The sequence below is a fragment of the Delphinus delphis genome, chromosome 2 (genome assembly GCF_949987515.2).
Source record: "Delphinus delphis chromosome 2, mDelDel1.2, whole genome shotgun sequence".
Lineage (NCBI taxonomy): Eukaryota > Metazoa > Chordata > Mammalia > Artiodactyla > Delphinidae > Delphinus > Delphinus delphis.
The window spans coordinates 158,305,556-158,331,928 of NC_082684.1; the positions used below are offsets into that span (position 1 = coordinate 158,305,556).

Here is a 26,373-nt window from a genome sequence, read left to right on the forward strand (position 1 = left end):
CATCAAGACTGACATCACACAGTTTCCTTGCATGGGAAGGGGGGATGATAGGCACTTACTCCATAAGTCTGGTCTAAGGGTTAGACAAGTTAAAGTGTGTGAAGTACGTAGGAATGTGTCTGGCGCATTACAAGCACCCCATAAAAGTTAGCTATTACTTTCAAAATCTCTACTGGTAATGAGATAATCAGCAGAGCTCTAGTCATCATCAAGTTCTTTCCATTTTTATTCTGAAAGAAAATGGATACTGTAGGCAGAATGTAAAGTAGTCCTTTCATCTCTACTCTATATCCACAATCCACCTTTCAAGCACTAAATATGTTCTCATATCAGCTTCAATGGAAATGTTAATGTCATCTCAAATGCATAAGCATTCCATACTTTACAAACTTTTAGCCAATTCTAAAACAGCTTTCAAATCCTGTTGTCTTAAACAACTACTGTCTCTGGATCCCTGAAGGTGGCTTCAATTTTCAAAGTTGCGCTCATTCGTCATCACCTTCTACCCTGCCCACCCATGACACATGTATTATTCCATGCCTCTTATCCTCCCCATAGGTTTCCTCTGTCCAGAAGTTAATTTGCTTCAATTTTTTTTCCTGAAAAGAAAAAAGTTCCATACCATGTTGTTTCAACTTGTAGAGTTGACCAAAAAATGTTTACTCAACATGTCTCACTTAAAAGTGAAGGTTCTAACAAGGTAACTACAATAATTAAGGTAACAGGTCGGTGGTTCTTAACCTTTTCTGGAAATTGACCCCTGCTGAGAATCTAAAGAAAGCTACAGACCCTCTTCCGGAAAAATACAGACAGGCCCAGAGATTCAATATCATTAAGTTCCAGAGGATCATGGGCCTCTTAAAGCCTACTTAAGGTTAAGAACCCCTGTACTGAAAGCAAAATATTTAAAGGCAAATTCATTACAGAACATCAGAGACAAAGTAATAGTTTCAAATATACACACAGCATTAACATCAAATTTAGAAGAATTACCACTTTAATTAGAATAAGAAGTTACTAACATAAAAGGAAAATAAAACATATGTCCCATACATTATGTATCATCGTATGAATTCCTTATTATGATGACTTGTATGGAATCAATCATAATGGAACTTGGGATTTAATCCTACCTCTCCTAAACTCCACTGCTGGGACTTCAACAATTCTGCTTCAATTTCTCCATATACAAAATGTGAATAATGCAAACTACTTACATTTCCTATCTATACTTTGTGGGGCACTGAAGCAATTGATAAACAAGCTGATCTAGGAAAACTGAAATATATGTCCCTGACCTAAAACAATTTGGTGCAGGGCTAGAAGGAAAGTGCACTGCAATCAGTACTATTATCATCAGGACGAAAAAGAATTAATTTGGTTGAATGTTATATAAGCTTAGCACTACCACAAATCTCAAGTTGACTACTGTTCTATGATTTCATTAAGATTTACCTTCTCAGTGGTAACCTTGGAGAGATCCTTGTACAAAAGTTTCCGGACATATTCCTGGAGAGGAGGACGTTTCTTTTTCACTGTTTTTTCAGCTGGAGGTGGGTTGCAGTAGTAATATGCATTCTCCACCATTGTGACATATCTTGCATCGAGATGCATCGCTTGTTTCTTTCTCATCATTTGTTCCTAAAATAAAAAGTCTAGTCAAAATACTTTCATTCTAAGGTTTCTTTCTTCCCAACTAAAGTTCTACTCTCAGTGATAAGATTTCAAGATAAAGGGCTAGAAAAGGGAAAAAACAATTACTAGGTATTTCTAAGAGCATGCAAGTATACTAATTGTTATATCACTAATCATGTTTTTAGAACAAATTAGTCCATAACTGCTTGGTCTTATGCCTTGTCCAATAAAATACTCAAGAGAACTCTGCTACAAATATATCTTGACTTATAACTCTGCCAAACTATATGAACTCTACGTAAAACAAGGCTTATATACAAGTGACTGAAATTAAGGACCAACAATATAAATAAAGGGGTGAATGCCTCTGGCTGTTCCACACACAACAGCTGAGAATAACCTTATTCTGAGAGCTTGTGCCATCCAATGTTGTACTAGGTAAATCTGACATGTCTCTACAGACAAGGAAACTAAAAGCCCCCAGTTTCACAACTTGTCCAGAGCCCTCAGCATCAGCTCCAGGAGGTGATTAAAAGCAGTCAATCATCATCTACTTCAGGATCCTCAACCTCAGCACTACGGACGTTTTGGACTGGATAGTCTTTGTCTGGGTGTGTGGGGGGAGGGTGTTCTGTGCAGCAACCTTCACCTCTACCCACCAGATGCCAGTTGAGAATCAAAGACTGATCAGCTGAAGATCTTCAAACAGTACTCCTAGTTCTAAAAACAGCACCACACTAAGTATTAAGATTACTGAATTTATTCAGCCATTTAACATTTTACTTGGCACTTACTATGTGCCAGGCACTACGCTAAGTACTGAAGTCACCAGTGAACAAGAAGGACATGGCTCCTACCTTCATGAAGCCTAAGAGTTGGCGTAGGAAGACAGAATAAACAAGCCAACAAATAAACTGGCAACCTTTTAAATACTAACTGTGAATAGTGTTATGAAGGAAAATAACAAGGCCCTAAGATGGAGAGTAATGAGAGCCCACTTTAGTCAGGGTGGGCTAGGGATGGCCTCTCTGCAAAAGTGACATTTGAGTTGTGCTCTGAAGGACGACAAAAGGTTGAGAAGAGACACAGAGAGAGCACCTGAGGCAGACGCAACAGCAAGACGAGAGGCAATGAGGAGAGAAGGATCAGTTACAGGAACTACATGAAGGCCAGCGTGGCGCCAGCATGGAATGGCGTGAGATCAGTTCTAAGGAGTGAGGAGAGGCTCGGTGAGACCAGATTCTGCAGACCGACCATAGTAACAATGCTGGATTTGAAGCCTGTAGAGGGAAAGCACTGAAGAGCTTCAAGCAGGTGTCTGGACTGGGGTGGCAGGTGGTGGCGGGTGGAAGCAAGACTTCAGGCTTTGGAAAGAAGGCTGTGTCTGCAAGCTCAGGGAGGGCAGGGGCTGCAGCATGTTCACTGATGTAAACCCAGCATCTAAAACAGTGCCTGGCCTAGCACATGGGAGGCTTGCAATTAATGTTTACTAATATACAAAGTAATGAATGAATTTTTTAAAACACATTCAAATCTTTCCCATGGTCTGCCTTTCTATACACGTAAAACCATTGTATACTGGGGGAAATTCTGCTCTTTCATAAGTTCAATTATGGGTATACCAAGTTTCACAATTGTTTCTCTTGTCTATGAATCTGCTAAAGTATACACGTTGTAGCCTAGCTCCTCTCCTGACATCTATTTTATAATTTGTAAAGGCTTATTAAATGTTGACTCTTCCAGACAGAGAGAACAGTTCCATGTTTAACAGAGCTAGAGATAATGACCTCACCCTGTAAGTTCTTTGAACAAAACATAACGCAACACTTAACTTTTCATTTGTACATACATAACAGTTTTAAATCAAGACTAGTTTCAACCTGTTATGTAGACCACTTTAGAACCTTCTCCCCCAACACACATACCAAACTACTTTCTTTTTTCTTTTTTGATGTGGACCAATTTTAAAGTCTTTATTGAATTTGTTACAATGTTGCTTCTGTTTTATGTTTTGGTTGTTTTTGGCCTCCAGGCATGTGGGATCTTAGCTCCCCCACCAGGGATGGAACCCACACCCCCTGCATAGGAAGGAGAAGTCTCAAGCACTGGACCACCCGGGGAAGTCCCCACACCAAACTACTTTTAACATCAGCCAAGAATAATTTTAAATGCAAACCAGTTAAAAGGTTATGTGTGTTCCCAAACAAATACGGGTACATTTTAGATCATCCCGCAAGCATTTGCGCTTCAAACCAAACCCTCCTCCTCCTCCCTCCTCCTCCTCCCTCATCTCTGTGACTGGCACCATCACCCGCTCAGATGCTCATGCTGGAATACGGGGTCTTATCTGAGGGCGCTTTCCCTTCCTCGTCCCTAGTATCTCACCATCACATCTCATCAGTTCTGCTTCCTAAAATTCTTCATACAGCCAATTATTATTCCCCACTCCCCCATCCTTACCATTTCTTCATTGTTTTCCCCGTAGGTTTTGAAAACAGCCGTTTCACTGTTCTGTCTACCTCTGGCCTCAGCCACCTCAGGTATCTCCTCCACACCGACCTTCCTAAAACCATAAATCTGATCATACCTATCCTCCCTGCTTAACATCCTTCAATAGCTACTCTCTACCACAGGGGGAAAACCCTCGTTCCTTAGCACAGTGCTCATACTCGGGGCTGTGCCTACGTCTCCAGTCTTACCTGCAGCCTCTTGACTCAGTGTATCTCTCTTCTCTGCCTTTGAGACTCAGGTGAGTCTCTAAAATAAACACCATTTTTTCCAGGAAACCTTTCCTGACATACCAAGACTAGATTAAGCGCCTCTTCTATCTATACACATAATACCCTATGCTAACCCACAGTATTATATTGCATCCCCCTCCCTGTGTTCCAACCGTCCATCTGTCTGGGTTATTAGACTACAAATTCCATGAGGGCAGGAACTATCTTTTTCACTTTTATATCCCAAGGGTCTGACAGAAGAGTCAGACTCAATAAACACTGGGAAGCTGTTAGGGAAGATCTCTCCTGACTCATTCAGTCTGGTTTAAGTACTCCCTCCATGAGCCCATAAAATCCTCTGCATACCTCTCTCTGTTAAAGCACTTAAAATGCTACACTGGAATTAGCACTAGATATGGACCACTTTGAGGATGGCAACTATGTTTCATTTCTTTGTACTAACCACCCCCAACCAGCCATAACATCCCTGCAGAACTGAGTTCAGTGCCTAACACATAGGAGGAGCCCCAAAAGCATTATATGATAAACAAGGCTCCTATCCAGAAAGCAAGACAATCAATGATAAAGGCTAGCTGCTTTCGCTACAAGAGGGAGAAAGATCCGCTGAGCGAAGAAAACCAGTCGGGCAGGAAGAACTCTGGTTTCCATCAATGGCATAAGTATCCACACCACCACAACTAGTAAACTTTCCCTAGCAAAAAGTAAACATAGAGGGTTCAATATTACAAATAAAATATAGACATTTTTAAAACCTAAGCTTTCTTGGCATCTCTATTACATTTTCATATGCAGGTCTCATTTAACCTTACCAGCTTGAGCCAAAGAGGAGGAAGATTTTTTTCTGTGTTACAATAAAAATTTGAACTTGGAATGACTATTATATGAATAAGCCTAGAGAGAATGTGGAAATAAACTCCAGGTGATGGCCTTCACATTAGTATTTTTGTTCACTAGAAATAAATTCCCATGTTTTTTTCATTTTAAATATTGCCAGAGAAATATTCAAGCTTACAACTAGATTCTAAAAAAATAACACACCTAGAGAAAAAGACACAATCAACACGTCCCTAAAAGCAACACTGATGTAATGACAGTCTATTCCTGGGGAGTCCTAAACCAGGGCTAATACTGACACCCTCCCCCACCACACTCTCTCCCTTGCAAAGGCTGCAGTCGAATGCATGGGTATTACCAATAAGCATACTAACTTAATTGCTTAATAAACTTGATGGCCATGCTGGCATCCTAATTAACTTAAGAAATATCTTCTCCCCCCATGTTAATTTTTCAAGCTTATGTTTTATGTTTTCCAATTTAAAAAATTTAAGCTTTATAATTTATGTGCTTATGGCACAGTAAAGATGTATCAAGAACATCCACAAAGAGGGCTCTAACACAATAGTATTTAGAGTACCTGCTCTTCTGCATCACTTGTAAAAAGTTATCTGGGGCTGAATTTAATCCCCCTTTACAATAGTGTGAACTCACTGGCAGTCAAATGAGAAAAATTCCTACAGCTCTCCAGGAACGGCTGGAGTTCTAGTTTAGGTAGAAGTGTTTAAATGGCAGAGCAAGATAAAAGGCACTGGTCAAAATTTTTAACTCCTGGAGTAAATCAAGAACCTCAACCTCTTGCTAGGATCCTCAAGCCCTTACCAAAAGTACACTGGTCCTCAGGTGAGATTCTGGAGATCTGAAAAGAAATCTTCCACATGTTTCTAGTAGGGTACATGCCATTTCAATATGGTGATGGGAAAAGTCTGATAGAAGCATCTGTAAAAATAATAATGATGAAAAACCACAAAGACAACAATTCAATCCTATTAGAGAAAGAAAACATTATACACCTAATGTGTGCAACAAGTTTTAAAATGTCACTGTAAAAAGAAGAAAAGCTAAACACAATATTGTAAATCAACTAAAAAAAAATAACCTAGTCTACTTTAGATGCCAAGCTTCATCACTGGGTATCTTTGTGTTAGGCCATAAAATTTTATCTAAAAACTTCAGGATATTTAATGTCATTCCTTTTAGATAGATATATGAAAACTAATCTATCAAAGCCCATTTTATATTTATCAGGAGATGCTATATATTTAAGCAAATGCCACATACATAGCTAATATTTTCTAAATAGCTTTTTGGTTTTGGTTTATATGACATTTACCTTTAAACTTCTTACAACAAAAGCCTTACTGTATGAAATTTACAAACACATTACCACATTTTACTATTTATCCCCCCAATATTTTTCTGTGCATATTTTCTAAGCCAAAAAAGATTTACACATATCATTCAATAATTTGGTTTTTTTGGGCTAACATGAGTATTTTTCCACATCTTTATTATCCTTCTATGGCATGATTTAAAGGGTACATAGTACTTATAATATGAACTATACTAAAACTTAACTGATTCTTATTTATGGGACATCCAAATTGTTTACAATTTTTTGCTACTATAAACAATGGTGTGACAAACATTCTTGCACATAAATTTGCGCACGTTTATGATTATTTCCTTAAAACAAATGTACAGAAATGAACCTGTGTCAAATAAATGTATATTCTTCCTATATACATCAGTAATTAATACAAAGAAATATACTAATATGTCTAAGTTGTTCATGGCATGATTCCTTTCAATGACAGCGTTGAAAAAACTTTCACAACCTCTCTTAAATGCTGTCCAAAGTTCCCCAAATGTACTTTGTAGTCTCCTGAAATGCTCCAAGTAGGTTTAGGAGACTTAACCCCTTGAATATTTACAATGATTATTAATATTTTAAATACTCTTAAGAAATCATGCAGTAAAGAAACGTGTTTAACTCAGGGTTTTCCAAATGTATTTGAACCCATGAGACCCATTTTGTGTGACATACCTAGTGATATCTCAAAGAAATTAACTTGATTAAAAATTTGTTATTGTTAGTAATGACCAATTCCAAATGTAGAAGAATTATTTCATCTATGCTGCATCAGCTTTACCACACATAACTAGTTAGTTACTAATGAATTTCTACCTTAATTCTATTGTGGACAAAAAAACAATCTGAATAATTTCAATTTTTTTGAACTTGCTGAGACTTTCTTTTTGGTTGATTTTGGTAAATCATCCATGTGCATTTGAAGAGATTATAAATTCTGATCCTGTTGGGTATAGTGTCAATTAGATTAAGGTTGTTCAATCCTGAATATACTTACTAATGTTGTCTGCCTATGCTTTCAGGTACTAAAAGGTGTTTTCAAGTCTCTCACTGTAATTGTGGATTTATTTCTCTTTCCTTGTCGATTTTTTGCTTTATGTATTCTAAAAATACAGTACTGGAGGCATACTGATTCAGGAAGGTAACACACTTTCCTATTAAAAGGACCTCATCATCATTATGAACTATGCTTCTTTATTTCTAATAATGCTTCATGCCTTAAAGCCTACTTTGTCTGATAATAATAAAACCAGGTGCTTTTATTTATTTATTTATTTTTAGTGCTTCCATGGTATATTTCCCCCATCTTTTTATTTTAGGCTTCCTGGTGTTAATATTTAAGGGTATCTTCCTTGCAGTCAGCATATAATGTTGTTTTAATCAAGTCTTATATTCTTAAGGCTTTTACTTAATGTACTTTGTCCTTCTACATTTCATGTAATTACTGTTATAGTTCTATTTGTGTCTACCATCTTATTATTTGTTCTCTATTTTGCTCATCTGTTTATTGTTCCTTTTTACTCCTCTTTTGTCTTCCTATAGATTAATCAAATATTTCTTAATTACATCATTTCCCAGCACTTACAAACTGAAGCATTAAAACTTTAGATGTGTCTATTAAAAAATATTTCAAATGATTCACTACTAACCTTCAAACAATGCAGTGTATCATTTTTTGTGAACATCTTAAACTTAGTGAGTTCTCCAATAAAACGAACAGTTTTGTTCTTTGTTTCAATATTGATCTGGTCCTTTTTTCGTACCTACAAATTAAGAGAAGAGACATTGCTTAAATAATTAACACTTTGAAATCTGTGATAAGAATTGTTATTTTAATAAGACTGAATTCACTCTAGATATTTTAAATAAATTTGGGTATAATTTCTTGCTATATTCAAATTATCTTAAGTTAAAGCAAAATAAGCTTTGCTTATTTTTGGAACACCAGTGCCAGGACATGCTTTGCAAAACTGTTTCAAACAATTTGGGGAAACAATGCATTTCACCAGCCTTAAGAGGTTCTCATATAAAGAAACCTGTTTAACTTAATTCAATGTTTCTCAAATTTATTTGGCAACATAAACCCCTCTTTTGAAATGGTAACAACGACTAGTTTGTTAAATTAATATTATAAGGAATACACTTTAGGAAATGCTGCTTTAAAAATAATAAACACCAAGAGCTCACTTAAGCAAAAATATTAAGGCTCAGTTAGTATATTATAATTATGAACTATATATATTTTTTATTGTAAATTCATTAGTACAATGAAATTTCCAATACAATCACTATTTTTTATCAACAGTCACAGTCGCATATCAAAGTTCAAATCCTTTGCAAATATAAGCCCTCTACTTAGGCACACATTTCAAGCAATATTGAACATAACAAAATCCTATTACAACAGTACCATGTGAACAGACACGTCACGATAAATGTAATTGGATTTAACCTCAGAATTACAATTTCACCAGAAAACCAAACCTGTAGTCTAGAAGCCTTTTCTATGAACAACAATAACAATAATATGGTAGTGCTTTGAACTAGTTTAGTGTTCCTTATTTTTTCAGAGTACTATCCTATCTTATTTGTTCCACATAACAACACTCTGAGAAAGGAGCAAAAGCTGTATAATTCTGATTTAATAGTTAAAACAACAACAGTAGAAGAACGCAAAGCTGTCAAATGACCTGACCAAGGATCAGTACCAAAACCCCAGACTCTAAACTCATACTTGAGAATTCCACTGCTCTATCAGGTGCTGGGATTCAAAATAAGTCCAAACCTCACCCGCATCTGGACAATTAGTAACAATCTTTTACGTAAGTATTAAACTTCTACATAGACAGCCTATACTTAATGGAATTTATCATCTTCCTTTTAAGGACCTACTTTCTATAGCAAACAAAGGTAGGTGCTCACTTTTTAGATCTTCAGTAATAATTTTTGAACAAAACCATGTTTACTCACTTAAAAAAATCAGAGGAAATTAGAAACTCACTCTAACTATATTTAATCTAAGGCATCAATAAAACTGCAACTAAAAATAAAATCACAAAAACTCAACTTACAGAACTTTAATCACATCATTCAAGCATACAAAATAGCTTTGAGATTACAGACAAATAGAAAAAAACTAGAACTAGATTCTAGTTTAATTAGTCTATTAAACAAACTAATATTGAATAAATTTGACTATTTATTCTAGCCTTGTAATTTAGCCTTCATAAAGGTGTTTTCACAAATAGGTGTTTGATAAGTACTGCATACTGAAAGCTTCCCTTGGAACGTCCCTGGTGGCGCAGTGGTTAAGAATCCGCCTGCTAGGGCTTTCCTGGTGGCGCAGTGGTTGACAGTCCGCCTGTCGATTCAGGGGACATGGGTTCGTGCCCCGGTCCGGGAAGATCCCACATGCCGCGGAGCGGCTGGGCCCGTGAGCCATGGCCACTGAGCTCGTGCGTCCGGAGACTGTGCTCCGCAACGGGAGAGGCCGCAACAGTGAGAGGCCCGTGTACCGCAAAAAAAAAAAAAAGAATCCGCCTGCCAATGTAGGGGCCACGGGTTCGAGCCCTGGTCAGTGAAGATCCCATATGCTGCGGAACAACTAAGACCGTGCGCCACAACTACTGAAGCCCGCACGCCTACAGCCTGTGCTCCACAACAAAAGAAGCCACCGCGATGAGAAGCCCGTGCACCACAATGAAGAGTAGACCCCGCTTGCTGCAACTAGAGAAAGCCTGCGTGCAGCAACGAAGCTCCAAGGCAGCCAAAAATAAATAAATAAATTTATATATTAAAAAAAAAGCTCCTCTTATTAATTTATCTTATTTTGTGAACTCTGAGGCAAGTTTAATCTACACTCTAGATTAAGAGGGTAGACTCTGGAACAGATCTGCTAGGTTTAATTCCCAGCTTTATCACTTACTGTTACTTAAACTCTGTGCCTCAATTTCCTCATCTATAAAATGGAACTAATGAAAGTAACCTATATCATACGGTTGTGAGTCTTCATTAAGTGAACTGATACAAAGCACAATCAATAGTAACTGGGACCACGAAGAGTTCACTAAGTATTAGCCATTATTAATATTATCCACATTTGTACATTGTATCGCTAATACATTAACACAAAATCAATATTCACTGAGTGAACAAATTAATGAAAATGCTTAATGTTTATATACATATTGTAGTGACGTGAAAGAGTAAAAGGTCTACAGTCACAACACCTGAGGTCCTGTGGTCATTTCATGCCATTTGGGGTGGGGGTAGGGGTATATAATCTTGGACAATTCATATAAAACTCCCTGAACCTACTGGCTCACTTGGTAAAATAAGGATAAAAATAAGGATGATGATGATGGGGCAGTAATGATGATAACTATACTTCACTTGATACTAAGCAATTAATGTCTAGGACAAAAGAGTATATAAACTTTAAAATGATGCTTGAGAAGTGTTTTAAATGATGCTGTAAAATACTTCTGAGTGAGAAATAAAAGTGGGAAATTGTACATAAAATATAAAAGCATCCATAAAAAAACTACAGAAGAAAAAAAGTAAAGAAAATATACTAAAATATTAACAAGGTTTGCTTTAAGTGATGAAATTATGAGGTTCCCCCTCCTTTCTTTCTTCTTTATATATTTTCTAAATCACCCACAATGAGCATGTGTTTCTTTTACAGTTAAAGAAATGTAGAAGTAGAAAAAGGATAAAGAAGCATTTCAAAAATGATATACTGAAGCTGAATCTTTAGAGGGAGTAGGGCTGGGAAATACATATACATGTTTTTAACAGTCTCCCTGGGTGATTCTGGATGCACAAGCTCTTAACAACTGTGCTGTGGAGATCATACAATTTAAGTATTACTGAGCATCACAATTTACAAAAACACATAACATAGTGTATCATTCACAATTATTCCTAAATATTATTGAGGTTAAGGAGGTACAATCTAACTAACATGACAAGATTGTAGAATTTTTAAATGAAGTATTAGAAATCAATTATCTCACTCCCTCATTTTCAGATGAAAAAACTGAAGGCTTTTCAAAAGACTGTGACATAAAAAACAGACTAACTTATTCTGACTCCTCATTTAATATTTTCCAATCTCATGTGTTGACTCTTTATGATCAAATGGTATGTCAATCACTTCTGCAAAAGTAAATACAGATGAATTAACAATGTAAAATTTTCTATATATTTTTAGTTCAATAATGTCTCAGATTTTACTTACATAATCAAATTTAGCAAAAATGCTGCTTACAACTCATTTATTAATAACAGCTGGAATTGAGATTACTCAAATAACTAAATTCGTATACATTAATAAAAACTCTTCAAATATGTCAAGATACAAAAGTAAGAATTTCCAAGGCCTCTCATTCATTATTCCCCTGGAGGAAGAACCCTTTGTCCCAAACCAGCCCCTCTATAACTTCACCCAAATATTATATTTTCTGTCCTCCATAATTTGCTCATTTTGTTTTACATAAACATTCAATCATTCAACTAATTTTTTGGAAAATCCACTATACTCTAAACACTAAGTAGGCACTGGGTTTATAAATAAGTAAATTTGCCTTCAAAGAAACTTATTTATTTTATTCTAGGGACTACTGATCTCCAAAGTAGGGAGGGCAAGACTCTTCATCTACTGGGGTGTGGGGAAAAAGAAATGTTGAAACATCTATTTATGTTTTTGTTTTTTATCTCATACTTTTAAAGTTATTTTTGTATGTTTTATGATATACAGGAAATATCTGGTAGAATTACAAATGCATATAATTTATAAATAAATATGCCTATACTGGGATATGTGGTCAACTTACTTTACCAACAGAGAGGCTTGATCAAAAAAGTTAGAAGACCACTGATTTCAAAAATGTCAATCAGTGAGGGTGATATGGCTACATTTAAATAAAAGTTGTCTTCTCCATTATTAAAGAAGTAGGCCTTGCTAAAAATGTGGAGGACACAGAAAACTAGAAAGGAAAAAAATTTCGTATAACCCCACTATCCAAAGACAGCCACTGGTAGCATACTGATATACAATTTTTTCTAGTCTTTACTTGCCAAGAATTTTAACATAACTATAAATTTATTATGTGTAAGATTTTAGAGCTTGCTTTTTTTCCCCTTAAAAAAAGCACTTTCGTAGAGAATGGACTTGAGGACACGGGGAGGGGGAAGGGTAAGCTGGGACGAAGTGAGACAGTGGCATGGACATATATACACTACCAAATGTAAAACAGATAGCTAGTGGGAAGCAGCTGCATAGCACAGGGAGAGCAGCTCGGTGCTTTCTGACCACCTAGAGGGGTGGGATAGAAAGGATAGGGGGGAGACGCAAGAGGGAGGAGATATGGGGTTATATGTGTATATGTAGCTGATTCTCTTTGTTATAAAGCAGAAAGTAACACACCATTGTAAAGCAATTATACTCCAATAAAAATGTTTAAAAAAAAGCACTTTATGATTTGAAAACTTTTTGGTAAATAAGACTTTCTAATGGTTCTATATCATTTCAGCATTGTGATTATATGACCATTTTCTTAATCCATTTTTGGACTTCTAGATTATTTTCCCTTTTTTCCCTATTACAATTCATGATGTGAATAAAGCTTTTGGGGGTACTTAGGATTGTTTACTTGGGACAGATTCCCAGAGTTGTCCACTATATGAATGCCTCTAAGGATCTTGAAACATACTGCCAAATTCCTTCTCCAAATTCCAATCTCAAGTATATGTGATGGTTTCTCATTGTTATTACCTTCACTAACCTGTTAGTCAAATTAGCAAATCCGTTGCTTTAACTAGAATTTCTTTGACTACCAGGTGAGATTTCATACTGTTTTGCTAACCAGCGTTATTTCTCAGGTGAGGTTCTTAAGCACGGGACAAATAGGATCAATTGTGACAATATGTTGGAGCGGGATAGAAGCCAGAGATGGGAAACCTGGTGAAACAGCTATTCTCCTAATTCACGCTACAGAGACTGAAAGACAGCGGCACTGGGAATGAAGGAGAGACGCTAGCCTTGAGGAGGTGTTTTAGCAGATATATCAATAGAATTTGACAAATTTGGCTCCCGAATGTCAGAGGGGCGAAAGTAGATGTAGTTCCCTCAGTGAGTAGATAAAATATATTGCAAATTTATAGGGAGAATATAGAATCCGGTATAAGAAAGTGAAGGATAAAGGCATTTTTGAGAAGAAAATGAGTTTTATGGATGTATTTAGCTAAAAGTACATGAGAACTTATTAAGCACCAGGAGAGAGGTTCTGGCAAGAGATATATACGTGAGGCTGCTGGGAAACAGATGCCACCTGAACCCCAGGTAAACTGTGTTCCATCGTAAAGGAGGGTGAAGGAAGTAAGTCTGGGGAAGGAACACCAACATATAAACTCAGCTGGAAAACAGAGCAAAGGATATTGAGGAGAGTAGTCATAAGCGAGAAGCAGGAGAGAGTGGTGGTAGAGAAGAGGTAATTATTATAATGACATCTGTGTGATAAGCTTTATATGAATTATCTCGTTTAATCAGTAAGAACAATCTCATTTAAAAAGATACAAATTGGGACTTCCCTGGTGGTGCAGTGAAGAAGAAGAATCCGCCTGCCAATGCAGGGGACACAGGTTCAAGCCCTGATCCAGGAAGATCCCACATGCCACACAGCAACTAAGCTCATGTGCCACAACTACTGAGCCTGCACTCTAGAGCCTGCGAGCCACAACTACTGAGCCCACGTGCCACAACTACTGAAGCCCTCGCGCCTAGAGCCCGTGCTCTGCAACGAGAAGCCACCGCAACGAGAAGCCCACGCACCGCAACGAAGAGTAGCCCTCGCTTGCCGTAACTAGAGAAAGCCCACGCGCAGCAACGAAGACCCAACGCAGCCAAAAATAAATAAATAAATAAATTTATTAAAATACAAATTATCCCACTTAACAAGCAAGGAAATCGAGGCATGGAGCACTTAAGTAACTTGGCCAAAGTTACAATGCTAGTATGTGGTAGAGTCAGAATGAGTTTCCTAAAAGGCAGGAGAGTCCAGCAATTCAGAATCTGCAGGGACATCAACTAGGATGAGGCGATTAGGAGGACACTGGTGGTTTCTGCCAGGGCGCTATGATGGTAAAACAAAGGGTAAACGTCAGAAGTGCAAGAGACACGTATACTCTACAACATCAAACAAGAAGGAAATGAAAGAGGACGGGGGGAGAGGTGCAGTTGAGGAAAGTTTTCCTGTTTTTATTTTAAGGATGGGAGAGTGCTGAGCACATTTTTTGCCTGATAAAAAGTCAATGGCAAAGTCTGCAGATTTGAGGGTGGGAAAGGCTAGACCCTGGAGGAAGCAGAGGTGATCGATGACATCAAGTGCCCTCTCTTCTCTCCCCTGAGAATAGCAGTTCCCAAATATACTCTGGAATCCTGATACTCTTCTAGTTGTAATGAAACCTTACAACAATAACAAAAATGCCAATTCCCTCAACTCTCACCCCAATTTTCAAAGATGGGATGGGAAGTACACATGAACAGAATTTTCTTAATTTTAGGTTTCTCACCAAAAGCACTAATTATGCTTGGTCCAGCAACTCATGGTTTGTTTGACTGTGGTTTGGTGGAGGGGTGTACGCATGTAACTCATACAATGCAGTCATACTGCCTGCTAGTAAAACAGTGTCTTGTCTGTATCTGTATGATGGGATTAAAATACCAACAATATGACTTCAGACGCATCTGCCCCCGAACTAGCAGCATGTAAACACTGTGTCTTTTGAGTGACTGTATATTCAGCCCCTTCCAGGAGGTTCACAGTGCTCATTACCCTATTAAAGCTTTGAGAATTCTTACCATAAAACAAAAGCAAAACGGTTTAACTTTCTGGATTTCAGTGTTTCCAAACTTCTCTAGACATAGAAACCTGTCCTTGATTAATATTATCTATGAAAGTCTGAAACACACTTCAGCAAAAAAGCTGGCCCAGAAAAATCTTACCCACAAATCTCATACTAACAAATTAACACCCATGGCAAGAAGCCTTTAGAGACCATTCCACCCCTCACACAGACATTTGCTTCCTCTGGACTCAAGGCACTGACTCTCCAACAATTCATTTGGCAATTAAACATGCACTTCCTTATAATATCAAATTTATTTAGGGTTTAAATTTTTATTTCACTCTTGCTTTTATCAGCATTTAGGCCTTATCTTCCCAATTACATCATGAGATTCCTGACCTCAGGAATTATGTCTGTTCTGGTGCTCAGCCATACTACCGATTTGTGTATAGCCAGTGCAATGAAATGCAAATTGAGCAGAGCAAACATTTATCTGCATTCCAAGCAACTTGCTATATAAAGCTAAATTTTACAAACACAGTTTTTCCATGGGCATACATGAACACTTGCATTTCATGTCTTTTCAAATTCTACCAATGTTCACTTTCAGTCACCGCTAAGGTATCCTTTTACTCCTTTCAAGCCTGTATCCACAAGATGGTGGGGTAACATGGGTTTGGGAGAACCACTCATAGGCACTCTATTAAGAATCTTTCTTCAAGCTAAGGATTCTTAAGGCAAGAATCAATAAAAACATGGTCTATGACAGCATTCACTGAGATCAGAGCATTTACGCAACTTCGTGTGCCCCAAACGTTGGACCCCCAACACCTGAACAGGCATCCTACAGGCACTGTGTGCCCTGACTTGTCGTGGCCAATCTTATGTTTCTTCGGGGAACACCAATGAGGCCTGCTGGCTCTCTTGACCTTGGAGAATGTTTTTACTTTACAAAAGCAAGAAGTGCAGACCCTACAATGGGAAAACAAGGTAGCAGCAACAGCTCATCTCCAAATTGGAATAGCATTTATCAATTTCAAGCTTTGCTGAGTAGATTTACATTTAAAAAATTTAGAAGTCCATACATTCTGAACTGTTATACCACTATCAAGTTTCAAAATGTGCTTACCAATAAAATAATCATATTTTTAAACTAAAGAATCCTCACTCATAAGTGTGTGTATATATATATATAACAAAATAAATGCTTAAATACATACATGAAATCTGAAATCCCCCCTCAGCATGGAACAAAGATCCTCTGCTACATCAGACATGCAGGGATGCAATGTAGCAACCAATCTTGCATAAAATGGTAGCAAATCCAACCTGCAAAAGTTACATGTGATATGTGTAAAAGGAAAGGCACACCAGAAATAACTCATTTTAAAATTTAAACTTTCTCAGATATATTCACACATTAAATGATTATAAAAACTAATAATAACCATACAGACATGCCTATGTATTGCCATTATAATGAAGTATTTGGAAATTCAATTTGCCTTGTGAAAGTTTATTAATAATATGGTATTTTCCATTCAGTACATTTACTGCACATTTGCAATTTCCATCGAGTACTCAATTTTGATAAAATATGAAATACCAAGCAAAGAAAACATGGCTTAAAGTTTTAATCACATAATTACTGAGTAAATAAACAAAGATAACAAACAGTATAAAACAATCCTTTTAAACAATTTCCTTCATTTATCCATGGATAAGTTATTTCAAAGCTTCAATGTAAAGTAAAAGGGTAACCAATAACCAAAAGGGTATCTAAGAAGTCAAAAAAAATAATAATCACAAAACCCACACACTAACTTATTCTACCCATTATAGAACCCACTCAGATTCTCCCACGGGGCTTCTCGACTCTTACTCAGGACAATAAACACAAATCTGCATTTCCTCATGCTGCTGTCCCCTTTCATCATCAGAGCACTTTCTCATCAAATTTGGATGCAACTCCAGATTCCAGGACTCCAGGCAGCCACTACTAATCAGAATCAACACACAAGCTAAAAATTTATTTTCCATTCCTGCCACAGACATTATTTTATAAAACTTGATTATCCAATGATTCAACACTCAGCAGACCAGATTCTGAAGATGAGAAGCTGTGAGGAACTAATAAAAGCAGCTGCACTGACAGCAGCAAGTAATGGGAGCTGACAGGGAGGAAGGAAGCAAAAAACTAGAAAAATTCAAAGCAAGAGCTCAAAAACTACAACAACCCGCAGCCATTTAGAACAGACAAATAATTCTACAAGTCTTACATATCCCTGAATATATCATTATACTACAGAACATGAAAATGGTGTGATCATCAGAGAAAACTCTGCCTACCATGAAAGGCTGAGAATTAGACCTGGAAAATTCAGAAGGGACATAGTGAAGGAAGGAAGAATGGACAGAAATTTGAAAGGTGGAGTCAAGGAGAGGAAAGTGCTCAAATTCATGCCTAAGAGCCTCAAAAATTTTGTATTCCTCTTTGACCATTATAATTTCCTTTAAAACTTATCACGTATTTTTCTTCCCAAGGTGCCAGGCCCTGTCCTAGGCATCCAATCTCCATTATTTATCTTGTTGATACTGATAACCACCCCATCAGGTAGACATTATAATCACCATTTCAGAAATAAGACGACAGAGGTTGAGAGAAGTCAAGAATGTGGTGGCTCTGTAAAAGTACCTCAAAAAATTTTAAATGCATTATACCCTTCTTTAAAGAAATGAGAAGTACAGTCCGTTATGTAAAGAGCTGAATCAAAACATTTAGTGTTAAGCCTTATTTTAAATGTTTCTTTAAATTATTTTAAAAGTTTTATCAATTGAAGGTTAAGTTCCTGTCACACAGAAAATGCACACATGTGGGTCACATTACTCCTTGTTGATGTTACAAAAAAGAGGTATCCTGTAAGACACTCTCACAAATATGTAATAATTTTCTTAACGTCTGCTAGTGTGGGGGAAAAAAAAGCCTAGGGCAACAGCACACGTAATTTTCATGCATAATAGATGGATTCATACTAATACCAAATTTACTTTCTAAACTTTCAAACTTTAGTTAGAATATTATATTTTAATATATTATTATATTTTAGTTGGAATGTTAGCTTTTTCATATCCACTTTAGCAAAAAATACTTTTTTTCTCAGTTCATGATCAATTACAAATATAGGACTTTAAACCTATGCCCCAGGTTCTACCCCTCCCAACTGCCACAACTACAGGTCAGAAAAATAAGACTCAAGAGTTGAGGTCATGGGATAACAAAGAGCAATGCACTGGGAGTCGAGAGGCTCAGGCTCTAATTCTCTCAAACAGCACTTCTGTGACCTCATGAATTGACCTGACCTCATCTCCTACTATCCTGTCCAGTCTCACCGGACCCCCAGTAATCCTCAGAGCCTCAGCACTGGCTCTTCTCAGTAGCTGGAATCTGCTTTCCCCAAATATCTCTGCCACTTACTCCCTCAGAAAGGTCAAGTCTTAGTTCCAATGACATCCCCTCCATGAGACCCATTCTGAATACACCATTGAAACTGCAAATCCATCCCACCCCCCAGCCCCTTACCCTGCACTATTATTTTTTAAATAGAGTTTATCACCTTCTAACGTATATAATTTACTTGTTCATAGGTGCTTGATAGATATTTCTTACTGTCAGCTTTTATTCTAAACTATTCTTCATATTAATGAAATATCATCCAATTTTTATAAGAATAATATTAAATTTGATCAACTTTTATATTTTATCAAACAAGCACTAGTTTATCAAATATCTTTTTTTTAATTTATTTATTTATTTATTTTTGGCCGAGTTGGGTCTTTGTTTCTGCGTGCGGGCTTCCCCTAGTTGCAGTGAATGGGGGCTACTCTTTGTTGTGGTGCATGGGCTCTAGGCACGCAGGCTTCAGTAGTTGTGGCACGTGGGCTCAGTAGTTGTGGCTGGCGGGCTCTAGAGTGCAGGCTCAGTAGTTGTGGCACACGGGCTTAGCTGCTGCTCAGCATGTGGGATCTTCCAGGACCAGGGCTCGAATCTGTGTCCCCTGCATTGGCAGGCGGATTCTTAACCACTGCGCCACCAGGGAAGCCCTATCAAATATCTTTTATGCAGTCAATGGGATAATCATATAGTTTATTTTCCCTACTGGTGTTACATATAAGTTTCCTGGGCTTCCCTGGTGGCACAGTTGTTGAGAGTCCACCTGCCGATGCAGGGAACACGGGTTCGTGCCCCGGTCTGGGAAGATCCCACATGCCGCGGAGCGGCTGGGCCCGTGAGCCATGGCCGCTGAGCCTGCGCGCCCGGAGCCTGCGCGCCCAGAGACTGTGCTCCGCAGCGGGAGAGGCCACAGCAATAAGAGGCCCGCGTACCGCAAAAAAAAAAAAAAAAAAATTGAGATTATAACACGTAGAAGAAAAAAATTCTAATCAAACTATGTCATTTCCTTTTTTCTTCTTTTCCTGGTCAAGTCACCTATACTTTGCTTCATTTTTTTTATTCTTCCAATTGGCTCAATCTATTGATACTTCAAAGCTTTTTCCCAGCCCCCAAAGAAAGGTGGATAGAGCCACCTTTTAAAGTAAAGCAGCCTGTGTTATCCATGCAGAGTAACATCAGTAAACTAAGAACACAGGTCAGCACTTTCAGCTTCAACAGGAATTTAAAAATTAGGTTAAGGATCCCCTAGAAGATCTTAACTCTTTTAATTAAGCCTTTCTAAGTAGTTAGTAATCCTAGTTTTTGTTTCTTTCAGAATTGGTCATATGGAAGTAAAGCCAGATATTGTTTTCCCAGAATCCTCTACTAATAAACTCACCAAATCCTTCTCAAACTAAGAAATTCCTAAAATTCCTTTTTCCACTATACTTTTTACAATTAAATGGATCGTTGATACTAAATGTCATCCTGCCCCACTTAAATCTTCCAAGTTCTGTGAATGTTCATTCCTTACTTCACAAAGTAAGATCCCCTATGATGCAAATAATACAAGAAATTACATATTTTTTCAATGTTAGTCCTATTTAAGTATGTTTTTCTGTCTTTTCCACCTTCCTACAAATGCAAGCCCAAATGGAATGGAGTGCTAAATGCTATATCAATCACATGAAAGTTATAAAACACTTTAATCAACATAAAAAGCAAATTTCTGTGTTAAATTTTAAGCTAGATATATATTTTATTTTATTTGACTTTTCTAAAAGTAAACTAGAAAATAAACTTAGACCCTTCCTTTGAAAACTGAATTTTATAATCTTCTGAGAGTGATAATTATTTTTACCAACAATTAATGAGTGAACCATTTAAAAAGAGTGTTTTTTTCTTAAATAATAATAAAACCTTGCTTATACTTTCAAGGTCTCCTAAATCACACATTTAAGTATCCTACAAGCAGTTAATGATCATCAACTAAGTAAACATCCAGTTACTAACTACAAGTAAGAACAGGAAAGCAGGATAACGTACTTTTGTTCCTGAGGGGGAAAAAAAAGGAATCTTAAAGGCTTTTATTTTGTAATCAATCAGCTTTCAAAAAAAAGTCCAGCTTTTTTCTGTCTCTTTAAAATCTAAAGAATTTAACTGTTGAAAGCTATTAATTATATCTGTGCTCAAAAATGTCTAGAAAAAAATTAATGTGAAAGAACACTGTTACTGTTCAATTAAAGAATACAAAGGTTTTTCTTCATAGGAAACACCAAAGCAGATGACAATTCAAAAAAGAGAAAATATAATAAACAAAAGACTGGGATCATTTACTCTGAAATTGACAACCAAACGCTCCGATGACTTTTTCCACAACATTCACATTCCCAATTCAACAGTGCCATCAAGTGGTGCAACATGCTAACAGATTTCCCAAAACTCAGTTTCTCATTTTTTAGCAAGGGGAGGTCAAATTATAAAGACTCTCACAAAAACTCCAGCAAATGCTCCTAAAAGCTGGATCAGGAAAAGCTGTCCAAGACTTAAGTGAAGCACTTTACCTCTGAAGAATATTCTGTTTATATTAATGTAAAGAGATTCTGAACATACATCCATCTGCTAAAACACGGCAAAATCCATATGGCTTCAAAGTCACTAAAACCAATACCAGGTCCATCTATATTCAAAACAAGGAACTAAGAGATGCTTAGGTACGCTCCCTGATTCTGGCTGACTTTACACCTGAAAGTTTGCTTAGGTGAGGGAACCTCTGGAGGGGCTAGGAATGTTCTCTATCTTGATCTAGGTGTGGATATACACATATACTTAAGACGTAAGCACTTTATGTCATATGATCCAGCAATCCCACTGCCGGGCATACACCCAGACAAAACTATAATTTGAAAAGATACATGCATCCCTATGTTCATAGCAGCTTGTACAATAGCCAAGACATGGAAACAACCTAAATGTCCATGGACAGATGAATGGATAAAGAAGATGTGGTACATATATACAGTGGAATACTACTCGGCCATCTGTAGCAACATGGATGGACCTAGAGATTATCATACTAAGCGAAGTAAGTCAGACAGAGAAGGACAAATACCATATGGTATCATATGTGGAATCTAAAATACAACACAAATGAATACATCTATGAAACAAAACATAAACAGGCTCACAGACGTAGAGAACAGACCTGTGGTTGCCAAAGGTGAGGTCAGGTTGGAGAGGGAAGGGTTGGGCACTTGGGATTAGCAGATGCAAACTAGTATATATGGGATGGATAAACAACAAGGTCCTACTGTATAGTACAGGGAAATATCAATATCCTGTGATAAACCAGAATGGAAAATATGAAAAAGAATATATACATGTATAACTGAGTCACTTTGCTGTACAGCAGAAATTAACATTGTAAATCAACTATACTTCAATAAAATTTTTTTTAAAAGATGTAAGCACTTTATGTGAAATTTCATGTGTGGACAGTTATACTACAAATTAACTGTAGGATGATATATAAATATATAATTAAGGAGGTTTCTAGTAGATTTCATTTCTGTGGATTCCTTCAAATTAACAGGCTAAGAGATATAATGCCAGCCTTTTGAGATTTTTTTTAACCACTGTTTATTTAATGAAGGAAGAACACAACTGAAAGTTAAAACAGTGCTCCACATCAGACATTTAAGAACTGTAAAGATGGAAAGATCAATTTTTAAAACTTTTGTGCTGCAAATGATACCAAGAAAGTGAAAGACAACTCACAGAATGAAAGAAACCATCTGCAAATTATATCTGATAAGAGACGTGCACAAAGTATATATAAAGAACTCCTACAACAATAATAAAAAGACAAATAATACAACTTAAAAGGAGGTAAAGGATTTGAACAGAACATTTTCCAAAGAAGACATACAAATGGCCAATGAGCACATGAAAAAATGCTCAAAATAATTAGCCATTAGAGAAATGCAAATCAAAACCACAATGAGATAAGATTCCACTACACACTAAGATGGCTATAATCAAAACGGGGACAACAACAACTGTTGGTAAGGATATGGAAAAACTGGAACCTTCACACATTGCTGTTGGGAATGTAAAATGCAGCCACTGCGAAAAATAGTTTAGTGGTTACTAAAAATGTTAACCATAGTTACCCTAAAACACAGCAATTCCACTCATAGGTATATACTCAAGAGAACTGAAAACAAAGACCACACAAAAACTTGTACACAAAGAGTCACAACGGCATATTCATAATAGCTAAAAAGTGGAAACAACTCAAATGTCCGTCAACTGACAAATGGGTAAACAAAATGTGGTATATATCTATACAATGAAATATTATTCAGCCTTTAAAAAGAAGGAAATTTTAATACATGCTATGATATGGATCAATCTTGAAAACCTACTAAGCGAAAGAAGTCAGGCACAAAAGGCCACATATTTTATGATTTCATTTACAGGAAATACCCAGAATAGTAACTCCATAGAGACTGAAAGTAGATTAGTGGTTTCTTAGGACAGGAGAGAGAGTGGGCAGGGAGGGAATGGAACTGCCTGCTAATAGATATAAGGTTTCTTTTAGGGGGACAAAAATGTTTTCAAATTTTATTGTTGTGATAGTTGAATATATTTAAAACACTGAACTGTATACTTCAAATGGGTGAACTGTATGGTTATGTGAATTATATTCCAATAAACCCTGTTTTTTTTGTTTTTGCTTTTTTTAAAGAAAAGAACTGTAAAAACCTTAAAGAGTTATCTAGTTTAGTGCTTCCTAAACCAAACTATACAAACTAGGTAAGACAGCTTAAATTCTCTACCACATATACACACATATAAAACCTTCGGGTCCTCACAGTCATAGGCACTCAAGTAACTATAAAATGATTCATTCTGGTTTTTATAGTCGGCTCAGGCTGGAGGGGCTAAATGGATAAAGGAGGGAATCCTGGCCATAGAGAAGAATAAAGACATTCACTAGGATCCATGTCCTTTGGGGGGAGGGGAGGGAGATGCCACACAAAGAGAGAGGCGCCCCTTTTTCCAAAAATGTTTGTGGAATGTTCATGAAAACTGACTACATAATAGGCCACAAGAAAATTTTTTAAAATTCCATAAAGCACAAGTAACACAGTATTCTCTAATCACAGTGCAATAAAAATATGATTAACCAGAAAACAAAACAAAAAAGTCCCACTACCTGGAAATTTCAAAACTCTCTCAAATACCTCCTTAGGTAACAATGTAAAAACAAACTGAAATTGGAGAATTTCCAGAAAACATAAAAATAGAAATCACCACATGTCAGAACTAAGAGATATAGCTAAAACCAGGGTCAGAGGACAGCAATATATAATATAAATGCCAAAAAAGGAACAAAATGAATTAAAGAAACCAAAAAAGAAGAAAATAAAGATAAAATCCAAAAATAATGAGTAAGAAAACAGTAAAACAGTAGAATAAATACATAGATAATCTAGAGGCTGGGTTTTATGTGTGTGTGTGTGTGTGTGTGTGTGTGTGTGTGTGTGTGCGTGTGAAAAAAACTAAAATGAATAAACCACTAGCTAATATAATGAAGAGGAGGAAGAAGAAAGGAAAGGTATTATACAAATACAGGGCTGTTTGTAATGGCAAAGACTGGAAGTCCAAAGTGGTTAAATACAGTATATTCATAAAAAGAAACACTGCAGCTTTAAAAAGAACAATAGAAATCTTTATGTATAGACCTGAAAAGATTTCCAAGATATACTGTTAAGTGAAAACAGTAAAGTTCAGAACAATAGGTATAAGAAGTTGCCCTTGTGTAAAAAAGCAGGAAATATAAGAATGTTCGCATGTTCTTGCACATGCAAAAGAAACTTTGGAAGGATGCAAGAATCAAGACAGCGGTTTCCTACTGGGAGGAGTAGGAATTGGGTAGATGGGGAGACAAGGATAGGAAAGATAATTTTCAGCACAATGTTCTATACTTCAGTGTTCTGAGTCCTGTGAGTGCATTACTTATTTTTTAAATAAAATTTTAAATTTGCATATGACCAATATTAATTCACCAAATATTTTCAAGCCCTTACTGTGTATCAAACACTACAGCTGATGTTGCAGATGTTCAAAATGAAAAGATCTAGTCCTCTTTTAAAGGGCCCATATTTTTACAGTTTCATAGGGGTACAGGCACAAACCAACACTGACCCAATATGCCTAATGTAACGTGCCGAATTCTTTGTATGTATGAAGACATTAAGTCGAAAGTCTATTAAAGAGCACCTATATATACGTAAGGGAAATAAAGGTGGTTGTTCAGAGAAGATAACTCTTACGCTAAGAGTTCAAGACTGGAGATTTTTTGGTGGAAAAATACAGGATATCCCAGATAGAGTAGAAAGCAGAGGCTTGGAAGCAGAGAACAAAGGGTATTCAAGAAATCGTTACAGATCAGGATTTTCCAAGAGTGGCTAGAATGACGACTGAAGAAGCTGAAAAGGGGCTAGATGAGTAAGGGCATTGTAAATACCAGGTTACATAAGTTTATCACCTTCTGTCTGTGCGGCATTGTGCTCAGTGCTGAGGATAAAGAAGTAAACATGGCCTCCCTCCTGCAGCTTAGTCTAGGCAACAATGTCCAGGGAAACCAAGAAACAGGTTTTTTCAGTAGTTCTGATGCATGACCGTTCCTGTCTCTGTTTCTGTTGCCTCTATCAGAAATGCTTTCTACGTTCCCTCTCCTCATCCATCCCTCACCTAGCTCATTCCTTTCTCAGGTCTTGGATTAAATGACCCTTGTTCCAGGCAGCCTTCTCTTACTGCCGAGACTAAGTCAATCAGTTCCCCATGTTACGTACTTCAAAACATGCTGGGATTCTTCCTGTCAACTGCACTTAGAATTCTCTTTCTTCCTCTCGAAACTGTAAGCTGCATGAATACGAGTTGAATCTGTCTTGTTCACCACTGTATCTCCAGCACTAATCACAGTATAGAGTAGACCCTTAGTTAATGAATAAATTTTAGAACATAATTTAACCTTTCCTGATCACTCAGGCTGAATATAAGAAACCTAAATTATTATATTTTTATATTTCAGGTATATAAGACTATGTGGTCTCTTCCTCATAGCTCCAAAAGGATATACATTTTAAGTACTTGTATCTTTATTTTTTTCTCTCCTCTCAAACCATAATTGTCACTTCCTACTACTTTCAAGTCTGTTTCTAGCAGATTCCAACTACTTCTAATTTGCAGCCAACTGCTGAGCTAAGCAGATAAATCCAGTTATAAAGGATGTAACTGGCATAAAACCAAGTAATAGTATATAGTTTTTCAGGAGTTTTCTCTAGGGTGAGGGAGTGGGAAGGAATGGGGATAAAGGGAGACAAGATGCTCTCTTATAAGTAAACTATTTAATATTACTGCATAATTTCTTTTGTTAACAAAGCCTTTTATTTTTGCTAAATTTGGTTCATTCTATGCTAGAAGTCCAGATAATTGTTACT

At 36.8% G+C, this 26,373-nt stretch overlaps 1 protein-coding gene across 4 annotated transcripts in view; it reads right to left on the reverse strand.

Annotated features, from left to right (window-relative positions):
- The window catches only part of UPF2 (UPF2 regulator of nonsense mediated mRNA decay), a 211,336-nt gene that overhangs the window by 147,652 nt on the left and 37,311 nt on the right, over positions 1 to 26,373 (reverse strand). For all 4 annotated transcript variants that reach the window (XM_060006040.1, XM_060006039.1, XM_060006041.1 and 1 more), the window contains exons 9-12: positions 16,653 to 16,761; positions 8,232 to 8,345; positions 6,033 to 6,149; positions 1,456 to 1,641 (exon numbers count right to left, since the gene is read on the reverse strand). In XM_060006040.1, the coding sequence (XP_059862023.1) occupies positions 1,456 to 1,641; positions 6,033 to 6,149; positions 8,232 to 8,345; positions 16,653 to 16,761 (526 nt within the window). The remainder of the gene's footprint in view (positions 1 to 1,455; positions 1,642 to 6,032; positions 6,150 to 8,231; positions 8,346 to 16,652; positions 16,762 to 26,373) is intronic.